General features: G+C 38.6%; 2 protein-coding genes and 1 pseudogene across 2 annotated transcripts; all 3 read left to right on the forward strand.

Annotated features, from left to right (window-relative positions):
• Positions 1 to 830: 830 nt before the first annotated feature.
• On the forward strand, positions 831 to 3,763 carry LOC148737454 (uncharacterized; annotated as a pseudogene).
• A 295-nt stretch (positions 3,764 to 4,058) lies between these two features.
• LOC148737455 (uncharacterized) lies at positions 4,059 to 8,611 on the forward strand. The gene is made up of 2 exons (XM_088749762.1): positions 4,059 to 6,246; positions 6,405 to 8,611. The coding sequence occupies exons 1-2, from the start codon at positions 5,707 to 5,709 to the stop codon at positions 8,394 to 8,396; spliced, it is 2,532 nt and encodes an 843-aa protein (XP_088605888.1). The 5' UTR covers positions 4,059 to 5,706; the 3' UTR covers positions 8,397 to 8,611.
• A 10,277-nt stretch (positions 8,612 to 18,888) lies between these two features.
• On the forward strand, positions 18,889 to 20,055 carry LOC148737456 (uncharacterized). Its single transcript, XM_088750817.1, has 2 exons — positions 18,889 to 19,683; positions 19,943 to 20,055. The coding sequence occupies exons 1-2, from the start codon at positions 18,986 to 18,988 to the stop codon at positions 19,977 to 19,979; spliced, it is 735 nt and encodes a 244-aa protein (XP_088606943.1). The 5' UTR covers positions 18,889 to 18,985; the 3' UTR covers positions 19,980 to 20,055.
• Positions 20,056 to 21,708: the final 1,653 nt, after the last annotated feature.

Genomic DNA, 21,708 nt, shown 5'->3' on the forward strand with positions numbered 1-21,708 from the left:
CCTTTCACTTCCATGGCAGAAGAAAGAAAAATCAGGCTTTTCGACTGACTGCTCCACGAAACGACTTCTCTACAATAGATACGCTATTGGATGGGGCATGGGATTTTTTGGCTGCCAATGCAAACTACAAAACCAGTGACCACTTTCATAAATGGCTGCCGGATTAATATTCTTTTGTTTAAATTTAAATTAGCCTTTCTGGCCTCGCTTGAGATAATGTAATTCTTTTGAATTTTGTACTGGAGAACGAGGCCACAAAGGCTAATTTAAATTTAAACAAAAGAGTATTAATCTGGCAGCCATTTATGAAAGTGGTCTATGAGGGGCTAATTTCCTCAGGGTATTTCTGAGAGAGCCATTAATGATTATCAATATTCAGAAGATGTACTGAAACAGTCTGTGCCACTTCAATATATAAATCTTGTCTGTAAAACACAAAGTTGACTCTTTAATACTGAAAAAGAAGTCTGGCTGGTACATAACATTAAATGTCTTGGAGTTGACTTAAGGTTACCCAAGCTCAGTTTCTCCGATGATAATGTTGACAAGTTTGTTAAAAGTTTAGACATTGGTCATGTCACACAGATCCCAGGGGCATCAGATGTTTCTCACACAGTCACTGGCCTGGTGTTTATGATTATTGATTTGCACATGAGAGTTCCCCATCTTTCTTGTAAACTTGTCTGGTTCAATGAAAATGAAAATTATTTTATTTCTCAGTTCTCAGATGATGGAGCTCCTGAAACAAATGAGCTGACAATGTCAATTGGAAGTATGGTGTGCTGGAACTTTGGTGATCAAGTGTAAGTGTAAAAGACAAAGATCAAATAATGCATGACCTCTGGAAGCAGCTCACTGAAGAGATGAAAATGTTTGAAGGTAATGTTTTGACTGTTTGTGATAAAGGGTGCACTGTTGAATTTCAGCCAGGAGCAGGCATGTCCTTGCAGAGCTGGGCTGCTAATGAACTCAACCAGGCAGCTACATATTTTTCTCCAAATGCAAATGTTCATAAAGGAAACATGAACACTATGGGGGTAGTTTTGGAGTGGGTAAAGATGACACCTGAAAACCTTGCACCAAGGAAATGAGAACCTCTAATACTGATAGGGTAAACAATTTTCTTGCCGCTCTTCCCCCAAACCTTTCAGAAAAAAAATAGAAATTCCAGAAAGTTACAGTTCACGGCGGAAAATGGCATCCAACAGTTTGGTCTTCCTAGGATTGGGCATTTTCCAGACAGGTTAAGGCCAGAACCCATGCATTGTAAGATCAATGCCTGACAACATTATATTGATCTCCTGTACTTAGAGGCAGTGGGAAGAGGAAAGTTTGATCCTTTTGTTTCTGCTCTGGGAACACCTATAGGGAATAGAGACTCTTTTGAGGGTTTCTGGTACAGACAGTGTTGGGGAGCGTGCTAGGAAGCAGGGGATGTTACAGAAATCAGAGGTGGACCTAAAGCAATACCTGCAGAAGAGAAGTTTTCCTCATGTAAGGCATGCATCAGGTAGGGAGGGGGGGGGAGGGGGGTGTTTGAACTAGGATACGGGACTTCAAGAGTAAAAGAACATTTTAGTGATGAAGCTAGAACAGGTATAACAAGTTACCAGTTAGGCTTATTGGCAATCAAGCCATTGCATTGGCTTGATATTACCATTATCATAGGTGAGTATCTGAAGAATGCAGGGGGACTTTTTAATAGAATAGAGACCAATTCTGCCCAGGCTACAGATGGGAGGAAATGTTGAACGGAAGTTGCATAAGCACACAGGAGATGCTTTCAGAGGTGATGTAATGCGAAAGTTGCATAAGCACGTGTAGGCTAGATCACGAGGTTGTAACAGGAGACGCGTGGGAGATGATAAATTAGTTTTTGTGTGTGAGAGCAGAAATTAAGAGAGACATTGTGAAAACTAGGAGGAGAATAAAACAGGATTTGTTAAGGACAATTTTCGAGTACGTGAGTTAGAGTGTACTCAATGAGTTTGGTACATTTGTTGTGTTAATGTCACAACATGGACAGTTGGATATGTCATTCCCTATCATGCAAATTTGCTGATTACAATGTATAGGGTGGGTTATGGCATTGTCTCTTTGCAGGCTAAAGTGGCCAAACATTCTGGAGTGAGGGAAGATTTGACCTTAACTAACCAGTCAAATGTAAGCACCACCACTGGTAAATGGTGGCAAGTAATGCGAAGTAATTATGTTCGCTCATTTTACCTCCCAGAACATCAACCAATGCCCTCTTCTTATACTTCACACTACCAATGACGTTCTCCACCACACTGTTACCAACCAAATGTTTGAAATTGTGGTGGAAATAAAGAAAATGATTTGCTCAGTTGTCAAGTTTGTTTGTCTAGTATTGACCTGGTGACTTGTGCAAGCAGCAGAGGCGCGACAGAATCAGTGATGTGTGCACTAAAACCCATTGTCTGTAAACAGTGCAATACTCACTTTGCTGATAACTTATCACTGTGGTCTCATCTAAAGTTCTACAATGCCACTGAGGTAAGAAGTGTAGCTATCAATCCAACTTTGATGACAGTACCTGGTTTAAAGGAAGCTTTACATAGTAGAGGATTAAGCACTGCAGGTAATAAGGAAATTCTAGTTAAGCGCCTTGAAGGTGCATTGGCTTGGGAAGGGTAGTTGAATTATTTTTTAATCAACAGTTTAAATCTCCCAAAATATTTGATGTGAAGTGTATTTTTCTTGGTCAAGTTGGTGCACAATAAGGCACACTTACTATGAGAATGATAACTAAGCTCTCAACAAATTCTGTATACCAGTAATGTGAGTAATATGCCTACTGAGTAAGAAAAATATTTTAAGATTGGTGCAGAATTGTTTAAATTAGCTATGTTTGCTAGACAGGTTAAACCTGTCGGAATACAAAAGTACTGTTGTCACTGATATCACTTGGTATGCAATGATATATTACATAGAAAACTTTATAAACCCATTTTTTTTTAACTGCCTTTCATTTTAGAGGCAGGGTTTCTGCTCTAATATATTTACAGAATTTTGTACATAAAGGTTTGACCACTAAACCCTTTACATCCTAACAACAGTATCAATATTCTCCATACTGTTCTCAATACATTTTCCAAGGTGCTGACAAGAAGAATTTGTTTAACAATCAAGAGCTTCCTTAGTTAGTAATTATTTCCTTCTTTCTTGTGACTTTATGTTTAATTTGGGTTAATATTTTAAGAAGAAATTAGCTGCTGGTCACTGTTAGGGGTCAAAGGGTTAATAACTAATGACTCGGCAGTTTGCTTGTTATATTGACACAATGCATTTATTTTAGTAATGGATTTCTCTTAAATAAAAGCTACAAAAGGTTGCAGCTTGATAGTTTTGTAACGTTGCTAGGAAACGAGGCTAGTCTCGCCCCAGGACAAAAGGAAGGGAGCGGGAAAATCGGGTCGGCCATCTTGTTGTGTTGATGTAGTGTCGCCATCGCTAATTGTATTAAAGGAGGTTTATTAAACGTTACAGTTTTAAGACCAGGATGAAGTCTACATAGATAAATGAAATTTGTATTTAAAAGGAGTATAATTCTCTATACTGATAGGATAATTGCATAGATGAATCAGACATACTGTTAGTCAAATAATTAACAAGCTTTTAGCTGTTATGTTTCGGTAAAACCATACTTCTATTTATTTACTCCAGTGTATTTCTTTCTACAAGATATAAAGATTAAATTTTAAAATATATACTTGTACCAATAAACATATTTCCTTCAGAACTTTGTTTGAGATTACATTCAGGGTTGTAATTCTTTTGCTATATGAAAGTTTCGTGACAAGGTCTTACCAAACATTAGCAAGTCTTGCTGTTACCTAAGTAACTGTCAAGCTAGATCGTATTCAAATTCAATAGCTTTTGTAAATTTGTGTCTTTTCCAAATCCTTCTCGATCATAGCGCAGCACGTAAAATGAGGTTTTTACCCTTTCATGTTTCACTGAATAAATTATTTGAAGCGACGTAGTTTGCGTGACAACAATAATTGACTCGCCGCTGTAGCTTCGAAGCACGCGACTATCAGGGTGTCCAGTTCCTATTTTTTCCTATTTTTTCCTATTTTTTGGGCCCATTCCTATTTTCTCCTATTTTTTAACCAGAACCTCCTATTTTTCCTATTTTTTAGCCAGTAAAGCCAAAATTTGTAATAAAATTGAAAGTGGAATTATAGTTGAATGTGTTTTATAGTGAGATCATAAAGCACATAGTACGTTGACTCTGATGTTCTAATATTAGTTAAAGTAATAGCCACATTTGTTCTACGAAAGCCAGATCACTACAATTCTGTGAAACAGAAATAAAAACATATATTGGTGGCGAGAAAAAGAGAGATAAGCGACAGATATATGGCCTACTTGTCAACGGAATGGACCTCTGTCATTACACAAAACAGGTCAAGTCGAGAGCGGGTGAAAGATTCATTCACGAGGCTTATTCATTCATGTCAGTGTCATTGTATACATATCTATGTATATATGTATACCTTTATTTGCAACTTTCTTTGGATCATATTAATTCCGTCCGTTTGGGGTGAATTGTTAGAGGTACGTTAGCACAGCTTAGCAAAAATCTCATGATCATGCATTCTTTGTCATTGCGAAATAATTAAAAATAATTTTATCAAACTTAGAAGCTGTAGTGTGTGAATCTTATGGCTTGCTATTTACCTAGTCTCCTCTAGGGCATTATCTCAGAGAGCTCTTGGTAAAAAAGTGGAATAAAGCTTACATTTTACTAAGTTATTTAAACTTTTAGGGCAATGTTTGTGTCAGGACTGAACACGGCAAGCTTCTGTTCCGAATAATTAAATTCTAGTCTGGATCCGTTTAACTTGAAGAAGACCATCATTTTATTTATTTATCTATTCTTCAACTTTAAAATATTATGGAACATAAAGTTAAAACTCTTGACAGCCAAAGATAAGAGATGCAAAATTACTCGCTGAAATTATGTGGCCGGCTTACCGAGGCTGCCAAGTAACAAGTTGAAATCTTGAGCGTACTCCACCCGATCGCTCTTGCATTTATACTAAAAAATTAGCTCTAATTGATGTCCTTATTGATGTCCTTCATCGATGAAGACCAGAGAATTACGTCTTGGCAAACAAAAATCAAACATGACTTCATTGAAACCTCGGTCACCTCTTCTTTCCTGTCTTCCTTTTTTCCATCGGCTAGACTTGAATTGTTCAGCGGCAGACGTCTCTTGCGTTAACGAGTAGGCCATATATCTCTCGCTTGTTTCTTTTTTTCTTGCCACCAAGATTTGTTTATATTTCTGTTCACCGAATTGCGGTGAGCTGGCTTTTGTACTCGGTTTCAATGTGAAGTTTGGGCAAACATGTTTGCCGCTTTTCTCCAGCCATCGTCCACTTGTCGAGCTTCTGATGCTTCACAAACCTACAAAATCATCCTGTTTCCTTGAAGATATACGCGTCCTTTTTGATTGCGAACAGCAAATCACCACTAAACATTAAAAGCAGAAGGCATCCCACGTAATTGTATTTAAAACGGAGTTCGTACAAAGCTATTTTAGGTGGAATCCGTGCTTAAACATCTGCAAGTTCTCTGAAAGTCTTTATTTGCAATTTTTGTTTATCCTCCGCCTCGCTTTCATGACTAGGCACCAGTTTTTTCCCGCGTGTCCGCCATTTGTGAATACGGTGTATGAAAATGCCTGGCGGTAGAACAAAGTTTAGCAATGCATGGCTTTCTGCCGTCGATTCCAATGGTCAAAGATTGAGTTCTTGGTGTCGTAAAGGAGTAGATGACTACCATGCTTACTGTAGGTTTTGTGATAGTGAGTTTCTTTGTGACAACTCTGGAAAAGCGCAGATATTGCAACATGCGAGGAAAGCAAAGCATGTTCAGGCTGTTAAACCTGCAAGGGATGAGTCTCAAGGAAAGTTGTTTGTACTGCAGAGTCAACCAAGTGCAGGCATCTCAAACCGTTGTGATCTGCCAGAGCACAGGAGAAGTTCGTCTGGACAGCTGTCCATTATCAATTACAAAAATGCCAGCTTGCAAGCAGAGGTGATTTGGTTAGCAAAGTTGGCGTCATGTAACTTTAGCTTTCGCTCAGTTGACAATCTTGGCAACACATTTAAAGCGATGTTTCCTGACAGCAAGATTGCTTCAAGTTTTTCAATGGGTAGAAGCCGTGCATCCTATGTTATTGGGGAAGGCTTGGGCCCTCACTGCACACAGGTATTATATAAAGTGCAATTTGAATACGCAAATTATGAGTGCATATTTATGTGTGATTCTTGATATCAATGAAAGTTTATGTCAGTATTTCATCTTTTAATTTGGTGTATGAATAAAAAAAGGTAACTTACTATAAGTGTTTGTGTTTCTATCACCAGATAATTGTTGATGATGTAAAGAAGTCAGAACTGCCTTTTTGTTTACACTTTGACGAAACCTCCACCACGCAGGTCAAGAAACAGATGGATCTTACCTTTCGTTACTGGTCCCCGACTCATAATGAAGTCTGGATAAACTTCTATACCTCTTTATTTTTTGGTCATGCAGAGGGTGAAAAGGTGGCTAACCGTATCTTCCAAACAATGTTGAAAGATGACCTTCCAATAACGAAGCTGTGCACTTTGGTAAGAGATGGCCCTAATGTCAATAAAACCATTGTTAGAAAGTTGGAAGGAGCAATCAAAAATGACAACCCAGACTTTAGTGGTTTTATTGACTTAGGAAGTTGTGTTCTTCATAACGTCCATAATGCTTTTGGCAGGGGTTTAGAGGAATATGGGAAAGACATTGAACAGCTTTGTGTGGACATTCACTCCCTTTTCAAGTACAGTGCAGCTAGACGAGAAGACTATCACACTTTACAATCTGCAATGGGTGTGGAGATGCACAATTTCCAAAAGCATACCGAGGTGAGATGGCTTAGTCTGGGCCCTTCTGTGCGAAGAATTTTGGAGCAGTGGGATTGCATCTGCAGCTTTGTGAAGGATCTGGGAAAGGATCCCAAAACAGCTCCTAAGAGTGTTGCTTACAAGAGGGTATCGGCAATGTTAAATGACGAAGAAGGAAAGAAAACAAAGGCACAGTTGGAATTTGTGGGTAATGTTTCACCTGTTTTTGAAGATTTCCTCACCATTTTTCAGAACAGCTGCCCACAGGTTCACCTTTTATATGATAAAATGTCTGAGTTCTTGCGCAAGCTTATGGGTAGATTCCTAAAGAAAGATGCGTATGAGAAGAAGTTTGGTAGTGATCTAGTCAGTATTGACTGCAGTGCAAACAGTCAGCTGCTCGATGCTGATATTGCAATTGGAGAGGCGACCAAGAAGGCTTTAGCCCAAATCAAGCCAGATCGTAGAAAGTCTGTATATCTTGGCATCCGCACATTTTATAGCACATCCCTTACATATCTACAGTCTCATCTCCCTCTTCAGAACACTCTCTTAAAAGCATTAGGATGTCTCAATCCTGTCAAGAGAGAAAAGGCAAGTAGTGTGAAGGCAATTGCACTACTGGCTAAAAAATTGCAGCCTCAGTTGGATGTCAGCATTGTTCAAGATGAGTGGCGAGTTTATGCTGTCGATGAAGATGTTGAGCAGTTACACAAAGAGAAACGCGTTGACCATTTTTGGCAAGAAGTATTCAATCTCAAGTCTCTTAATGGGACCGAGCCTCGATATGTTGCTCTTCCAAAAGTAGTAAAATCAGGTCTTATTCTTGCGCAAACAAATGCTGAGTCAGAACGAAGTCTGTCAGTGAATGCCCGCATTGTGACGCAAGAAAGGACACTTCTTGGAGAGAGGACCATTGTTGGCCTTAGATCTGTGAAAGATGCTTTGAAGTTTTATGATCCTGAAAACCTGAGACCGGAAAAATTTGCCCTGACAGATGGTCTTCTAACTGCTGTGCGATCTGCGCACATGCATCATAGACAGCGGCTGGATGAAGAAGAAGCCGAGAAGAAGAGAAAGGAGGTGGATGAGAAATTGAAAGCTGAAGAGGAAGAACGAAGGAAAAGAGACCAGGAGAAGTTAAGAAAAGAGACAAGATCGTTGAGAGATAAAGGAGAGAGGCTAGACAAGAAGGAGCAGGAGGCAATGGATGAAATGCAAACGGCTAATGAGCTACTGTCAGAGGGCACATGTAAGTTGCAGGCTGCTCTATCTTCAGGTTCCAAGGTTGATTCACAAGGTGCAAAAGTTGCATGTCTCATGATTGAAACGGCCAAATCGAATCAGGCAAAGGCAAAGAGGAAGCTTGAAGCAGTAAGGGAGAAGCAAAAGGAGGTTAACATAAACAATCAGAAGTTGCTGGAGAAAGCTCTACCAGCGGATGTTTCTGCTGTACCATTAAAGAAAAGAAAGTCAAAGTAAATGTAAACTGTCATTTTACACCTCTACGCAGGTGCTCTGCCAGCTCAGTAAAGACTAAAATGTTCTTGTGTTAGCAATCATCTGCTGGATTAATGTTGAAGTTATAAACATAATGAAAAGCCAACTTTGTTTCTGAACAAAAGTGAAGGTGAAGCAGTTCAGTTGTTACTTTAAAATTAGGGAAATCAAAGTAAATAAAGTTATGTTGTACAGATTTTTTGATAGATTTATCTCAGTGAGGGATATCAGGAAGATTAAAAATTCAAACCAAAAAACTCGTTTTGTCCTATTTATGTTCACTGCTGTTGATCGACTAAAGTGGTGAATCGGGGATAGCAGCTGGCGTGTGGGGAGGCTACCTTTGTTGACGAAAGTACTATTGATTTTCCTATTTTTCTCCTATTTTTTAGTGCAAAGTTTCCTATTTTTCCTATTTTCTCAATCCTGAAATTCCTATTTTCCTATTTTTTTGGGCAACCATGCCGCTGGACACCCTGGACTATCCTAAGGAAATTTCTCGAAGTGCCGCTTCTTGAGAAAATTCGTCCCTTAAATCTCGCCGGAGACCAAATTTGTCTGCTGTGTCGAGCCTTTGGAAACTTAGCGTGAGTTTCTCACCATTCTTGGTCTCTCATCCCATAGTTGGGCTTATTTTCTGCAAAACGAACTCTCCTTACGCATTTTGTCTCCGCAGAAATCTTCATCTTGGTATTCCAAAACCGGTCTCCTCTCTCTGTTTTGTCCTCCAAGCCTAAATGCCTTAATCATAGTTTGTTTGATATGTTCGCGCTGTCATTATTTGCCGCCACTTTTGAAGAGGCCCTTACTTTTCGTGCCAACTGCCGCTGAAGATTTCTGCGCCAGCGCGCATCAGGGCTGCGAGAGGAATACCCTAGGCAACTGACCATCATTTGCTTGGGTGCTAGGAATTCATCTACAATGACTGATCTGCGCTTCAATATTTATGATTTCCATGCCCCATATCCTGAACCACCTCTGCCGGATCTGCTATGATTCCACTGTTTTCTCCTATTTTAAATTTGTCTTCTAGGAAGGCCTACTGCTTAGCACTAAAATGGGAAGCCTTTCTCGAAGATCGCAATGCCCAGCTCTGCGGTAACGCCTGAATTCTTTACTCTGCAATTTCAGAAGTGGCAATATAGGTCTGTGCACTAGATCCTTCTTAATGTTTTTCAAAGGCATCTTTTCCTTGTCGAGAAGCGAGTGCCTTTCCTCTGTAAATATGCACTTGCCGTACTGTAAACGCCGCAACACTTTGCAGTGGTGCTGAAAAGTTCTCACGCATCCTTCAACTTAAAAAGAAAAAAAGATCGGCGTGTTTGTTGGCAATGGATGCAACTTCTCTTCTTAAACCAAGTCTTCTGTCTTTTCTTGAAGAGGAGACTGCTTTTTGTCAAACAAAAGGATGTCTTAGAATTCTCCAAAAGAAAAATAATTGTCGGGAAAGACTGAATCCCTCTCTGAACCCATCAGTTTGAACAAAAAAAAAAAGAGAGGATAAAAATATGGCCATAAAAAAGGACTATAAATAACGCGCGCGAGAAATTAACATTTGGTAAAAGTGAGCAAGAATTATAAGGAAAGAATGCCAGTGTTTGTGATAACTGACGTTTCCTTTGCAATTGTGGCCCAGGACATGAGGGTCCGCATGTCGTGTAATCCGAGAGAAGCAGAAGGCAGTTCACGACAACATTTCGTGAAGCGAATGCGCAATCTATGTTTGACGCTAATGCATGGTATGTACAAACTCATTAACAATACTAAAATTAGATTGTAAATATGGCAAACATATTAATTTTACGGTTCGTTACCAGTTTCAAATTGTATCCGTATCGTACAGGACGCTTTTGCACTTCTGCACTTTGGCTTGTTTTGTTTGTAAACTAACCGCTAACATTTTGAATATCAGGTAACCTGACCAACAGAAACGATGAAAGTTGAACTAAATTAGCTTTCTATCGAGTGTAAAAACTATTTTCGCCCCCAAACGGCCTGGTGTCTTTTCAACGCGCAAATTGTTGATTTTTCACCTCCAATTGCGTGACAAATGATGGCGTATTTTGACCGCCGTATCAATTTTATTTGGGGTCCTAAAATTTCGTAGTCTTGAGTAGCCCAAAAATTCTATTGGATTTTTGTGAAGAAGAAGCCTTGTCCCTCGCTGGATTAACTTGGTATAATCCCATGCCATGTACCAAGGTGCGATTTGATCAACTCAATTTAGCCATTTCTTTGTCCGCCTAAATGAGTGGAATAGTGAAAACAAAAACAAAAACTGCCCAAAAACTTACCTAATAAACTGTCATGCTAGATCGTATTCAAATTCAATAGCTTTTGTAAATTTGAGTCCTTTGCAAATCCTCGATCATAGTGCTACATGTAAAATGAGGTTGTTACCCTTTGATGTTTTACTGAATAAATAAATTGAAGCGGCGTAGTTTGCGTGACAACAATAATTGACTCGACGCTGTAACTTTGAAGCACGCGACCATCCTCAGGAATTTTCTCCAAGTGCCGCTTCTTGAGAAAATTCTCTCCCTTAAATCTCGCCGGAGACCAAATTTCTCTGCTGTGTCGAGCCTTTGGAAACTGAGCGTGATTTTCTCATCATTCTTGTTCTCTCATCCCATAGTTGGGTTTATTTTCTGCAAAACGAACCCTCCTTACGCCTTGTTTCTCCGCAGAAAACTTCACCATGGTATTCCAAAACCGGTCTTCTCTCTCTGGTTCATCCTCCATGCCGAAATGCCTAAAACATTGTTTAATGTGTTCGCGCTGTCATTATTTGCCGCCACTTTTGAAAAGGTCTTTAATTTTCGTGTCAACTGCCGCTGGCAATTTCTGCGCCAGCGCGCATCAGAGTCGCGGGAGGAAAACCCTGGGCAACTGACCATCATTTGCTTGGGTGCTAGGAATTCATCTACAATGACTGATCTGCGGCTTCATATTCATGATTTCCATGCCTCATATCCTGAGCAACCTCTGCTGGATCTGCTATGATTCCAGTGTGTTCTATTTTAAATTTGTCTTCTAGGAAGGCCTTCTGCTTAGCACTAAAATGGGAAGCCTTTCTCGAAGACCGTAATGCCCAGCTCTACGGTAACGCCTAAATTCTTTACTCTGCAATCTCAGAAGTGGCAATATAGGTCTGTGCACTAGGTCCTTCCTGATGTTTTTCAAAGGTATCTTTGCCTTGTTGAGAAGCGAGTGCCTTTCCTATTTAAATATGCACTTGTCGTACTGTATAGGACGCAACACTTTGCAGTGGTGCTGAAAAGTACTCAAGCATCCTTAAACTTAAAAAGAAAAAAAGATCGGCGTGTTTGTTGGCAATGGATGCAACTTCTCTTCTTAAACGATGTCTTCTGTCTTTCTTTAAGAAGAGACTGCTTTTTGTCAAACAAGAGGATGTCTTAGAACTCTCCATAATAAAAGTCACTGTCGGGAAAGACTGAATCCCTCTCTGAACCCATCAGTTTGAACAAAAAAAAGAGAGAGGATAAAAAGATGGCCATAAAAAATGACTATAAATAACGCGCATGAAAAATTAACATTTGGTAAAAGTGAGCAAGAATTATGAGGAAAGAATGCAAGTGTTTGGGGTAACTGACGTGTGCTTTGCAATTGTGGCCCAGGACATGAGGGTCCGCATGTCGTGTAATCCGAGAGAAGCAGAAGGCAGTTCACGACAGCATTTCGTGAAGCGAATGCGCAATCTATGTTTGGCGCTAATGCATGGTATGTACAAATTCATTAACAATACTCATATTAAAGTGTAAATATGGCAAATACATTGATTTTATGGTTTGTTACCAGTTTCAAATTGTATCCGTATCGTACAGGACGGTTTTGCATTTTGGCTTGTTTTGTTTGTAAACTAACCACTAACATTTTGAATATCAGGTAACCTGAGCAACAGAAACGACGAAAGTTGAACTAAATTAGCTTTCTATCCAGTGTAGAAACGATTTTTCGCCCCAAAACGGCCTGGTGTCTTTTCAACGTGCGCATTGTTGATTTTTCACTTTCAATTGCGTGGCAAGGAATAGCGTATTTTGACCTCTGTGTCAGTTTTATTTGGGGTCCTAAAATTTTGTAGTCCTGATTAGCCCAAAAATTGTATTGGATTTTTGTGAATAAGAAGCCTTGTCCTTCGCTGGATTAACTTGGTATAACCCCATGCCATGTACCAAGGTGCGATTTGACCCTCTCAATTTTGCCATTTCTTTGTCCGCCTAAATGAGTGGAATAATAAAAGAAAACAAAAATTGCCCAAAAACTTAGTTCGCGACGGACGTTTGTAAATACGTGTTCTTTCCATTGAGAAAATCGTTGGTCACATTTATCGTTTCGTTTATTCTCCAGCGACGTTCAAGTTGTTGGTTAACTAGACCTAGTGAAGCTGACACGAGTGCCACCAAATCGATTTTACCGCCGTTCGCGTAAAATCAAAATGCAATGGAACTTAAAGTTTTTTGTCTAAAAAGAATTCATCCAGACGTATATTCTGCCAAAGCTAGGGGATTTTCAATTTTTTCATATTGCACACCTCCAGGCGCTATTTACGGAGCGCCGCTCTTAAGTAATTAAGTTTAATTTGATCTACGAACAAATTCGGCCAAAGTCCGGCGCTCACCATGTAAAAGTTTGTTTAGAATGATGCTATTAAATTTTTATTACTTTCTTTGTATTTATATCCGAAGTTATCACCTCAAATTTCTGAAAAAAAGGAGCTTCTCCCTGTTCAATGTTGTACACTTTTCTCATCCACAAAATATTTCTATTAGATTTTAAAAACAATTTTCAACTAAAAGACTTTGAAAAAGGACAAAATGGAAATAACACACCAGACCCTATTGCACTCTAACTCTAGCGCATTCCTTAATCCAGTTTAACAGAAATATTAACAACAGTAAATGATAAAATTCAAGTACGGTTATAAGGAACCGGATGTCCTCTATAAAGGCCTTAGAGAATCCGTGGGGGTTCGTGAGTTATCTAACACCGTCCTGTATTTTTCGATAATGTGCAGAGAAAAGAGCTGAGGTGTTCACCACTTGTATTTTGTTACTTAATTGAGATAAAGAAACGTGGTTCAGAGACACTAGCATATGGGGTCTGGATTTAGGAAGGACTAGTGCATTGGATTCGTACCTCCAAAGTCTTGAACATTTTTTTCAGATCAACAAAATTTCTAAATTTCGCGTAGACCGTGACAATGTTTACCGTGATTGCACTGTAAGTTTAATTGACTGGCTCATTTAAAATGAATTGTCACTATAGGTGTCACCAGGTTGTTTTTTGTTTTTTTGCTTTTTGTGTTTTTTTTTATTTGGTTGTTTGTTTGTTTGTTTTTTTCATTCGTTCGTTCGTGTAAAGAAGAATAAACAGTAGAAGTCTGAAACACAGCCTTGAACACTGAACTACATAGAACATTCTTGACTTGATAAAGAGACTACTTAAAGAAGAGGAGAAGGGTCTAACAAATTCCCTTACAAATTATTCTTTGATAATCCATTTTTGCGAACGAATACAATGCATGTTTTAGAGAAAGTTTCTTAGTCTATATTTTAGTGCGGCTTTATTGGGACATAAGCAATGATATACATGAAATATCCAATATAACCCACGCATTCAAATGTCTGTTTTGCAGGTGGGATTTGACTTGTTCCTCTTACACCAATATTAAGAAAGACTCCAAACAATTTTCTTTAAATTCACGCCTGAATCTAAACAAAATATTTCTGGTTCAATATCAAACACCTTTTTTAATAGGTTGAATGTTTCTATCGCCCCGCGCAAAATTAAAACTTAAAAGTAAAAGGCTTGGAAAACAACAAAATGACTTATAATAAAAGGAAACAAGGTAACCAAGTTCTTCTTACACTGTAAGTTAAGAGTCTGAAAAAAGTGTAATCAAGAAGCTTTCCTATTGCCTACTATCGTTTCTTTTGCCCAAACATTATCGGGGCCACTATGTTGCATTCTTTTTAAAAAACAAGTCACCTTTTTCTGCTCTGCCAACCGCAAAACTCCCCTCCTCCACCCCATACGAGTTTTTCGAGCCAAATGATTGGTGATCTTTTTTTCCGTGTCCTCTGAAAACTCCGATACCAAAAACAACTAATCTTCTCACGCTGTATTTTTTTCGGTCATCACTTTAAATATTTTTTTTAGCAAGTAAGGAAATATTATTCGAAAAATTGTTCGCATTGTAACCAAAACAAAATATCCCACGCAGTATCACGGCTCTAATATAATATGAAAGTTGTAACATTTGATGATATTCTACTAGATATATACACTGTAAGTGTCATTGTCCTTGATTATATGTACTTAGGCTGACTTTAAGTTGAGAAATGAAAATGTTGTTAAACAATATCTCTTATATTACTAATTATATTCTTCTCATGCGAGTCTCAGAGAGGTTTATTTCATTTAAATTGATTCTCTTTTTACCATAGTCACCTTAGTTTTTGTAGAATTTGAAGACTCAAAGAGTTCTTACGTATATATATCGTCACAATATATCTGAAGCGTTATTCATTACCATAATTTATTTTTTATTGGTAGGGATATTGGGCTACAGCCTCTTTTCCTTTCAACCTTCCGCCCATGCTCCCTAAAAAATACTTTGAATCCACAGCAGAAAGAAGATTATCATTCATTTCATTTCTTAGCCTGGTAACCCGTAAAGCCTTTTACCGCGAAAAGGACGCTAGGGAGTTTACGCCGGCAGAATCAAGCGGAAGTGGACGAGTTTCCTCCCCCCCTAGGATGGAAGAAATAAGCCTCCAGTGGCTACGCAACTTTCCATATCCCGCCTCCTTCCTCCCAACCTAAAACTCGAAGGGTAACTAGGCTAAGACCCTGTGGACTGGGTTGATATACATGTGTCATAACGATTGTCTGATTGAAGACTGCAAAGTGTGGCCTTATCTATCAATATTCTATGTTAAACAATAGTAATCTTTTTTTTTAACTTTGGTGAATATGTCTGATCATTTCAGTGTAGTAACTGTTACAAATATCTCTTCAACACTTTCGTTTTCCCTGTGCATTGTCCTTTTACATTGCCTGTAGGATTGAAATTAGGAGGAATAGTCTTCATTTTTGACTCACAGTTCCTGTAGGTTGGTATTGTTCATGAATATCTCTTTTGGTAAGTCCTCCAACTGGTTGTTGTCCAAGTCCCTGTCAACAAATGATGACAGTTAGTTTGTGTAACGAGCGTTCAGCTGCATTGCTGATATAAATGCATTATCGTTATCATCAATACCTTCAAGTGGTGAGAAATGTTTTGGGTAAGAAGCAAAGCTACTGATACTGCAAGAGATTCATAATTTGAACCAAACATGTCCACTGCATTATTACATTTCGTTGATCGCGCGGAGCCGATGTATCAGACATTTATCCATGTAACATGTATTAGCCATTGGCCAATCCTATTTCTGAGAATCCACAGGGCGTTCGTGCTTTCTTTGGTGGCATTTCCTTTACCATTAAGAAATGAACTGAGAAGACAGTCGTTTTGTCAAGGAGCATTTGAAACAGTGTATCAATTTTTCGTAATAAGGTGCTGCGAAGTAATGCAAAATTAAAAGCCTAACCTTGTGGAAAGGAAGCTTTTTCTTTGCCATTATGAAATGTAAGGAGAGATAATTTTTTCGCAATTTTTTGTAATTTTGTCAATTAATTTACAAATGTCATTATGGGCCAGCCAAAGACCAGCGCGTGGTAACGATGACTGAGGCTAGATCAGGTAGAACCTGTGAATACATCACAGTGTCGGTGTGTTGATAATATATTTTTGTTTTGACATTTCGTTTACGCCAATTTGTTATCCCTTAATTTAGAACTTTAAGAAGTTTTCGGGGTTTTCATTTAAGCCGAATGATCTGGTTACTTTACTTATCGCTGTTTGGTCTCTTGATAGTTTGGTTAGATTGAGGTCTCTGTGTTTAGTTAGTGCTTTTTAGATAGAAAATTATAGTTAGAGTTTGAGTCCAGGATAAGACACCGTGTAATCATGATCCTTTTTGGTATAAAAGACAAGTCTAGATCGTAATTCTCGATAAAGTAATCACGATCCGCGAGCAACAGTAAGCAACAACTTGTAATACACTCAGGACCTACAGATTTGCATGCATATATATCGCATGCATTTAATCTATTCTAGGATATGCAGTTCGTTTTTTGGCTAAGAGTAAGTGCGTAACGGACGCGAGTAAACGCTTTTCCATTTAACCGCAGTGTACTACACTATATTCGCACAATACTTTGGTAATTTCTTCAAGTATAGATTCCACTTCTCCGCTTTGATACAAGAACGCTCCAAAGAATAACATAAAAAAGAAATTTCAATTCTAGCTTGAAAAGAAACATTTGCAGCAAGAATGATTTTTCTGTTAACTTTTGTATGATATCACCTTGATATATCAATCCGGAAAGTACTGAAACTACAGTGAATTTTATTTCAGGCCTACATGTATCTAGAATATAGATTTACCTTTGGTCGGACGGCACATTTATGCAAGAGTATTTTCTTATATTTCCTGACGAGAATTTATTACACATTCTAATAATTAGCAATTATTTGTTATTTGACCAAGTAGATAAAGAGGTCATGTGCAAGAGTGTTCACCCCAAGTTTGCAGATTTAAGATAGCGCATACGGTTACGATAATCTCTACCCTTGTAATATGAACCTAGCTGTTGGCGATACATCAGGAGGTGAGCACATTCGAATAATCCCGCGGAGAAGCTCTTAAGGTTCAGAACTTATCGCCGATCTTGTAGATCGAGTCTTTGACAAGTTAAAAAGCAATATTGATACTAAACTTGGAGCCTTTAAGAGCAGTATTCATTTCCAAAGTATCATTTCCGGATAAGCATATTGTATTTTTTCCGGATACCTGTTGACATCGCCTTACTTTTTCCTAAGGACTTATGATTGCCTGAGCCGTAATTGATTTAGGTAAACTTTATTACTTTGCGTCTTCATAGACAACCAAGTTCTGTAGAATACTATCGTCTTTGTAGTTCAAGTGGAAATATTTTCCGAGGTTTTCTTTGGGTGACACATTGTATCAAAGTGTTCTACTTAAGAGCGCGGGTGGGGGGGGGGGGGTGGGGAGACGATATTAACTTTGATAATTTACGATGAGTCGTTCTCGATTTTGATGGTTGTTTGTTTAATTCTAGGTCCTTGACAGTTGACTTTTAGTAGGAAGATATCAAAACTTTCTGTTTTTTAACATAAATAATTTCTCCAGTGATTTTCAGATCAAGCATTTCTCTGGAGAAATGCATTGAGGCGCAAGTCGAAGTCCTTTGACAATTGTTAGATCCAAACAATATCTTTATTCCCGAAAGTATAGTCACAGAATCAGGTGACGAAAGAGATTAAAAAGCTGCGCAGGATTACCTTTCGTGGACAGAGGCTCGCGCCAGCACTCTCCTGCTCAAAAATTAATGGAAAATAAATGGGAGGGTTGAAAAAAAAATAAACCCTGTTCTGCCTTGCTGGTATGTCATGATAATGTCCTTGGCTAAGAGATTATCCTCACAATTTGATATTTGCCCTCAAAGCTTCGCTTCTCGGCTAAATATTCATTTTTCGGACAATTTCTCAGCCGCGGACATTACCAGCCGTGAGCAGCCGGCCAGAAGAGGTTTATTTACCAAATAGCACAGGGATTTTTAAAATGAAGAATTGAATGAGGGACAGTGAACGGTGTACAATTATGATAAATTCTGGAAAAAAAATGCATAAATGTTTCATATTTCGCGCATTGTGCACTCTCGTACTATCCCGGTATCTATTTTATTCGTGAGCTTTTGTGCTTAAAAGATATTGGTGTGAAAAAAGAAAAATAAAAAGATTGGAACAGTTTTCAGAATCTGCACCCGGAAATATTGTTAATTAATTAACTTATTATAATTAATTAATTATATAAATACGATGGCCGCTTGCTATGTAAATTCCTCCCTTACTATCTTAGAGGTCACGTGACGACTCGTTCACGGCTTGGGCAGGTTTAAACACGAGAGTGCGCTATAAATAGGTTGGCTCCGCCCCTTGATATTAGCTCAAATGAAAGAATCATCCAATATTGCGACCAACGGTCTAACCATACGTGAAACGGTGTGCATGGAAGACGCAGTAAAAGTATTATTTTGGGTAAAAAATTAGAAGATGTTGAGTCTTGTTGACTCTTATTCCCATAATTTAGGTTATTTGGATTTTATTTGGCACCAACACATCGTTTGGTCGTTCAAAGTGCGATCTACGGTCGACTATGCAGTCGTACAGTTGTCTTTTCAAAATTCGCGCCGTGTAATTTCGACTTACATCCCCAAGCCCCTTATACACATCGGTTAACAGAGCCTTCAGATTATTCCCATTGAAACTAGCGGCGTCATAAATCATGCATGCGCAGTATTATCGCTGACAATGCCTCTGACTAAGTGCGATTAGCAGCCTGCAATTCAGAACTCTAGTGGTTGTTCGGCAACATTCTTAGCTGTCGCTGCTCGAAGGATATTTAGTGTGAATTTTGTGCGTTATGGCTCACGGAAATGACCCATCTATGTGCAAGGAAAAGCGTCCAACAGATCGAGGTCTTCAGTTCTCTTTCAACAGAGAGCTTGCTCAAGAGAGCAGACTTCTTGGCATCAAAGACCGCGTCAAAATGGCAAAAGGTGCGCTAAATCTAACAAAAGCGACCTCAAGTACACAGAATGCGGATCTGATAGAGGCTCTTCTGTTGGATTTTGAGGAGAAAATGGAGAAGAAAGGACTGACATCGAGCCAACTGAGCTTATCATCAACTGGAAGCACAGCTAGTCCGGACCCCTCTCTTGTTTCTACACCATCTACCACACGGTTTTCTTTTCCTTTAGCGTCTTCCACTCCATCTTCGTGTATTTCTTTACCTTTCTCTGATGCTGTTTCTCCAATTTCCCCTCCACATGCAGAACATACACCACAAAGAATGCAGATCACTACGCCTTCAGGAGAGAACGACCCCATAATTATATCTCTGCAGCGAGGGAGCTCTGCGAACTCTGTATTTTTTTTTTGTAACACTCTCTCCACAGCATGCTGTTACTATGGAAAACTCAATGATTGCGATTTATTAATCTTCAATCGACAAAGTCACGTTGTGTCCGTAACAGTTTCATGTGTATGTGGAGATTCATTCAAGTGGCTCTCCTCCTCTATTATGGCAGGATGTCCTCCAAAGTACTATGTAAATTTGAGGTAAGTACCTTTTCGTTTTCTGCTGGAAATTTTCTGAAACTCGCTTTCTCTGGTCACTTATCTGCCTCTGTTTTTCATAGATTGGCAATGCACTTTCTCTAATGCTCCTATGTTGTATTTCTTTTTGCAAGCAAATGGCAGTCACCAACAGTTTACAGCAAGGCAAATGATGATACTTCAAATGGACTGAGCAGTGTTTTATTTGGTTTCTCTCTTACCTGAATTCTAAAATACCTCTTTTTTTAAATTACTTCAACAGTCTTGAAAATGCATTGTTATGCAACCATTGTGAATAGGGTTTGCAATGAGTCCATGTCTGCTGCCCAGGAAGAAGTGAAAAGCACCCCTGGTTATGTTGTAAATGAAGAGGTACAGGTTGATTTCAATTTTACTTTGTCCTTGGCCACATACTTATACACCAGTCTTAGAGTGTGGGAGTTGCATGCTTGAGTTTTGTTGAATTGTTCCTTTTTGCAGGCCAGGATCTCTGCAAGCAGTCAATTTGATGCATGGGATCTAGTAGACTTCTGCAAAGTTGTGCTGACTAGCACATCTAAGGATACAATATCTGATATCAAATTGTAACCCCTGAGAGATTTGTGAGTACAGAAATGTGTTCAATGTTAAGTTTTGATATCTAACATTTCTTCCTGTAGTGTTATTACAGATGCAAGGCATGATTCGAGTAGATCAGCAGCACAAACGACGTTGTCAGCTCTTTCTTTCTCGTAAGATGCTTTTGGACTCTTTGTATGATATGTTGAACCTTGATACACTCAATGCTATTCCTAAAAATATTTTTATTTTTACTGATTCTGTTTAGAACCAAAAACGTTTTAGGAGTTGTAAACTGGAGTAGGGCTAGTGAAACTTCAGCAGTGAGCCGTGAAGTCCCTATGACAAAAGAGCTGCTGACTTTTCTAACTGAGACCCAAGGTATGATACATCTGCCGCCTCAATAATATCCTACCATTGATGTAATATGAGTATGGAGGACAGAAAAATCTTTTATAGTATGACTAAAGTAATTCTCTTTTTTTGTTGTTTATTTATTTCTCATGTGTACTTCTGCTTGCAGAACAGTCCACTCAGTGAGCAAGAATTTCATGCTAATCTGCTGATTGTTGCTGACCATTATCAGGTAATTTGAATGACTGTTTATTGAGAGAATGCGTAGTAGTCATAAGGTACAAAGGGTTTTTCTCAGGTTACTCTTTCAAAAGAACGATTTCACGAAACCAAAATTATTGTTATTAATTTTTGTTATTGTGAACACATTGTGTTATGTAATTGCAACAAGACATGAATAATTCATGAACTCAAAGATTACACAATTTTCTGTAAAAATGGAAAACCAGAAGCATTATACTTACAATTTTTAATACTGATCTATTAATTTGTTTTTCTATAATTATCTTTATTTATGACTCGGGGAAATCATATCAATTGCCATGCAGAGTCACGGTGCAAACAGAATGGGTACCTAATGAGCAACAGGTTTTAACTAAACCTGAAGCTGTAGCTCCATATAGGAAAGCTATCATGGAAACCTCAATATATAGACATGCCTATGATTACGTGTGGGCAATTAATTGGCAGATGCTACTGTATGTTTTTGTTTCTTTGCATGAAAAAGTTTGTCTTTTCCAAATTAGGGATGTTGCGGTAAAGGCCTTAAAAAAGTTACAAAAAATTCATGTTCTAGCTAGTTACAGAAAAAGCCACTCAAAATCTGTTAACGTCTGCAGTGTAGGGAAAGATACTGGATTGAATCTCTCCGTTCAGTGAAGCTAATTTATGCTGCTAAGCGGATCCATTATGGGGAAGACACCTTCAACATACATGGAACTAGCCATTCTTGATTGGTTAAAAGACTTGTGCTGTTGTTAATTCTGCACAATTGCTTTGCCACTTTTTGAATGCTATGCTTACTCTTTCTTATTGACTTATTTCTCTTGCAGAATGAAAATGTGAATAGAGAAATATTTTCTTTGCAGATGTACCAACATGCCAGGAATCCAAATC

Source organism: Stylophora pistillata, chromosome 2 (genome assembly GCF_964205215.1).
Source record: "Stylophora pistillata chromosome 2, jaStyPist1.2, whole genome shotgun sequence".
Taxonomy (NCBI): Eukaryota; Metazoa; Cnidaria; class Anthozoa; order Scleractinia; family Pocilloporidae; genus Stylophora; species Stylophora pistillata.

What these genes read in the sequence shown, in the direction of transcription:
- LOC148737455 (XM_088749762.1), top strand. Translation starts at nt 5,707, where the DNA reads ATGAAAATGCCTGGCGGTAGAACAAAGTTTAGCAATGCATGGCTTTCT. An exon ending in TGGGCCCTCACTGCACACAG is followed by an intron (nt 6,247 to 6,404) that starts GTATTATATAAA and finishes TTCTATCACCAG; the next exon opens with ATAATTGTTGATGATGTAAA.
- LOC148737456 (XM_088750817.1), top strand. Translation starts at nt 18,986, where the DNA reads ATGGCTCACGGAAATGACCCATCTATGTGCAAGGAAAAGCGTCCAACA. An exon ending in AAGTACTATGTAAATTTGAG is followed by an intron (nt 19,684 to 19,942) that starts GTAAGTACCTTT and finishes TTACTTCAACAG; the next exon opens with TCTTGAAAATGCATTGTTAT.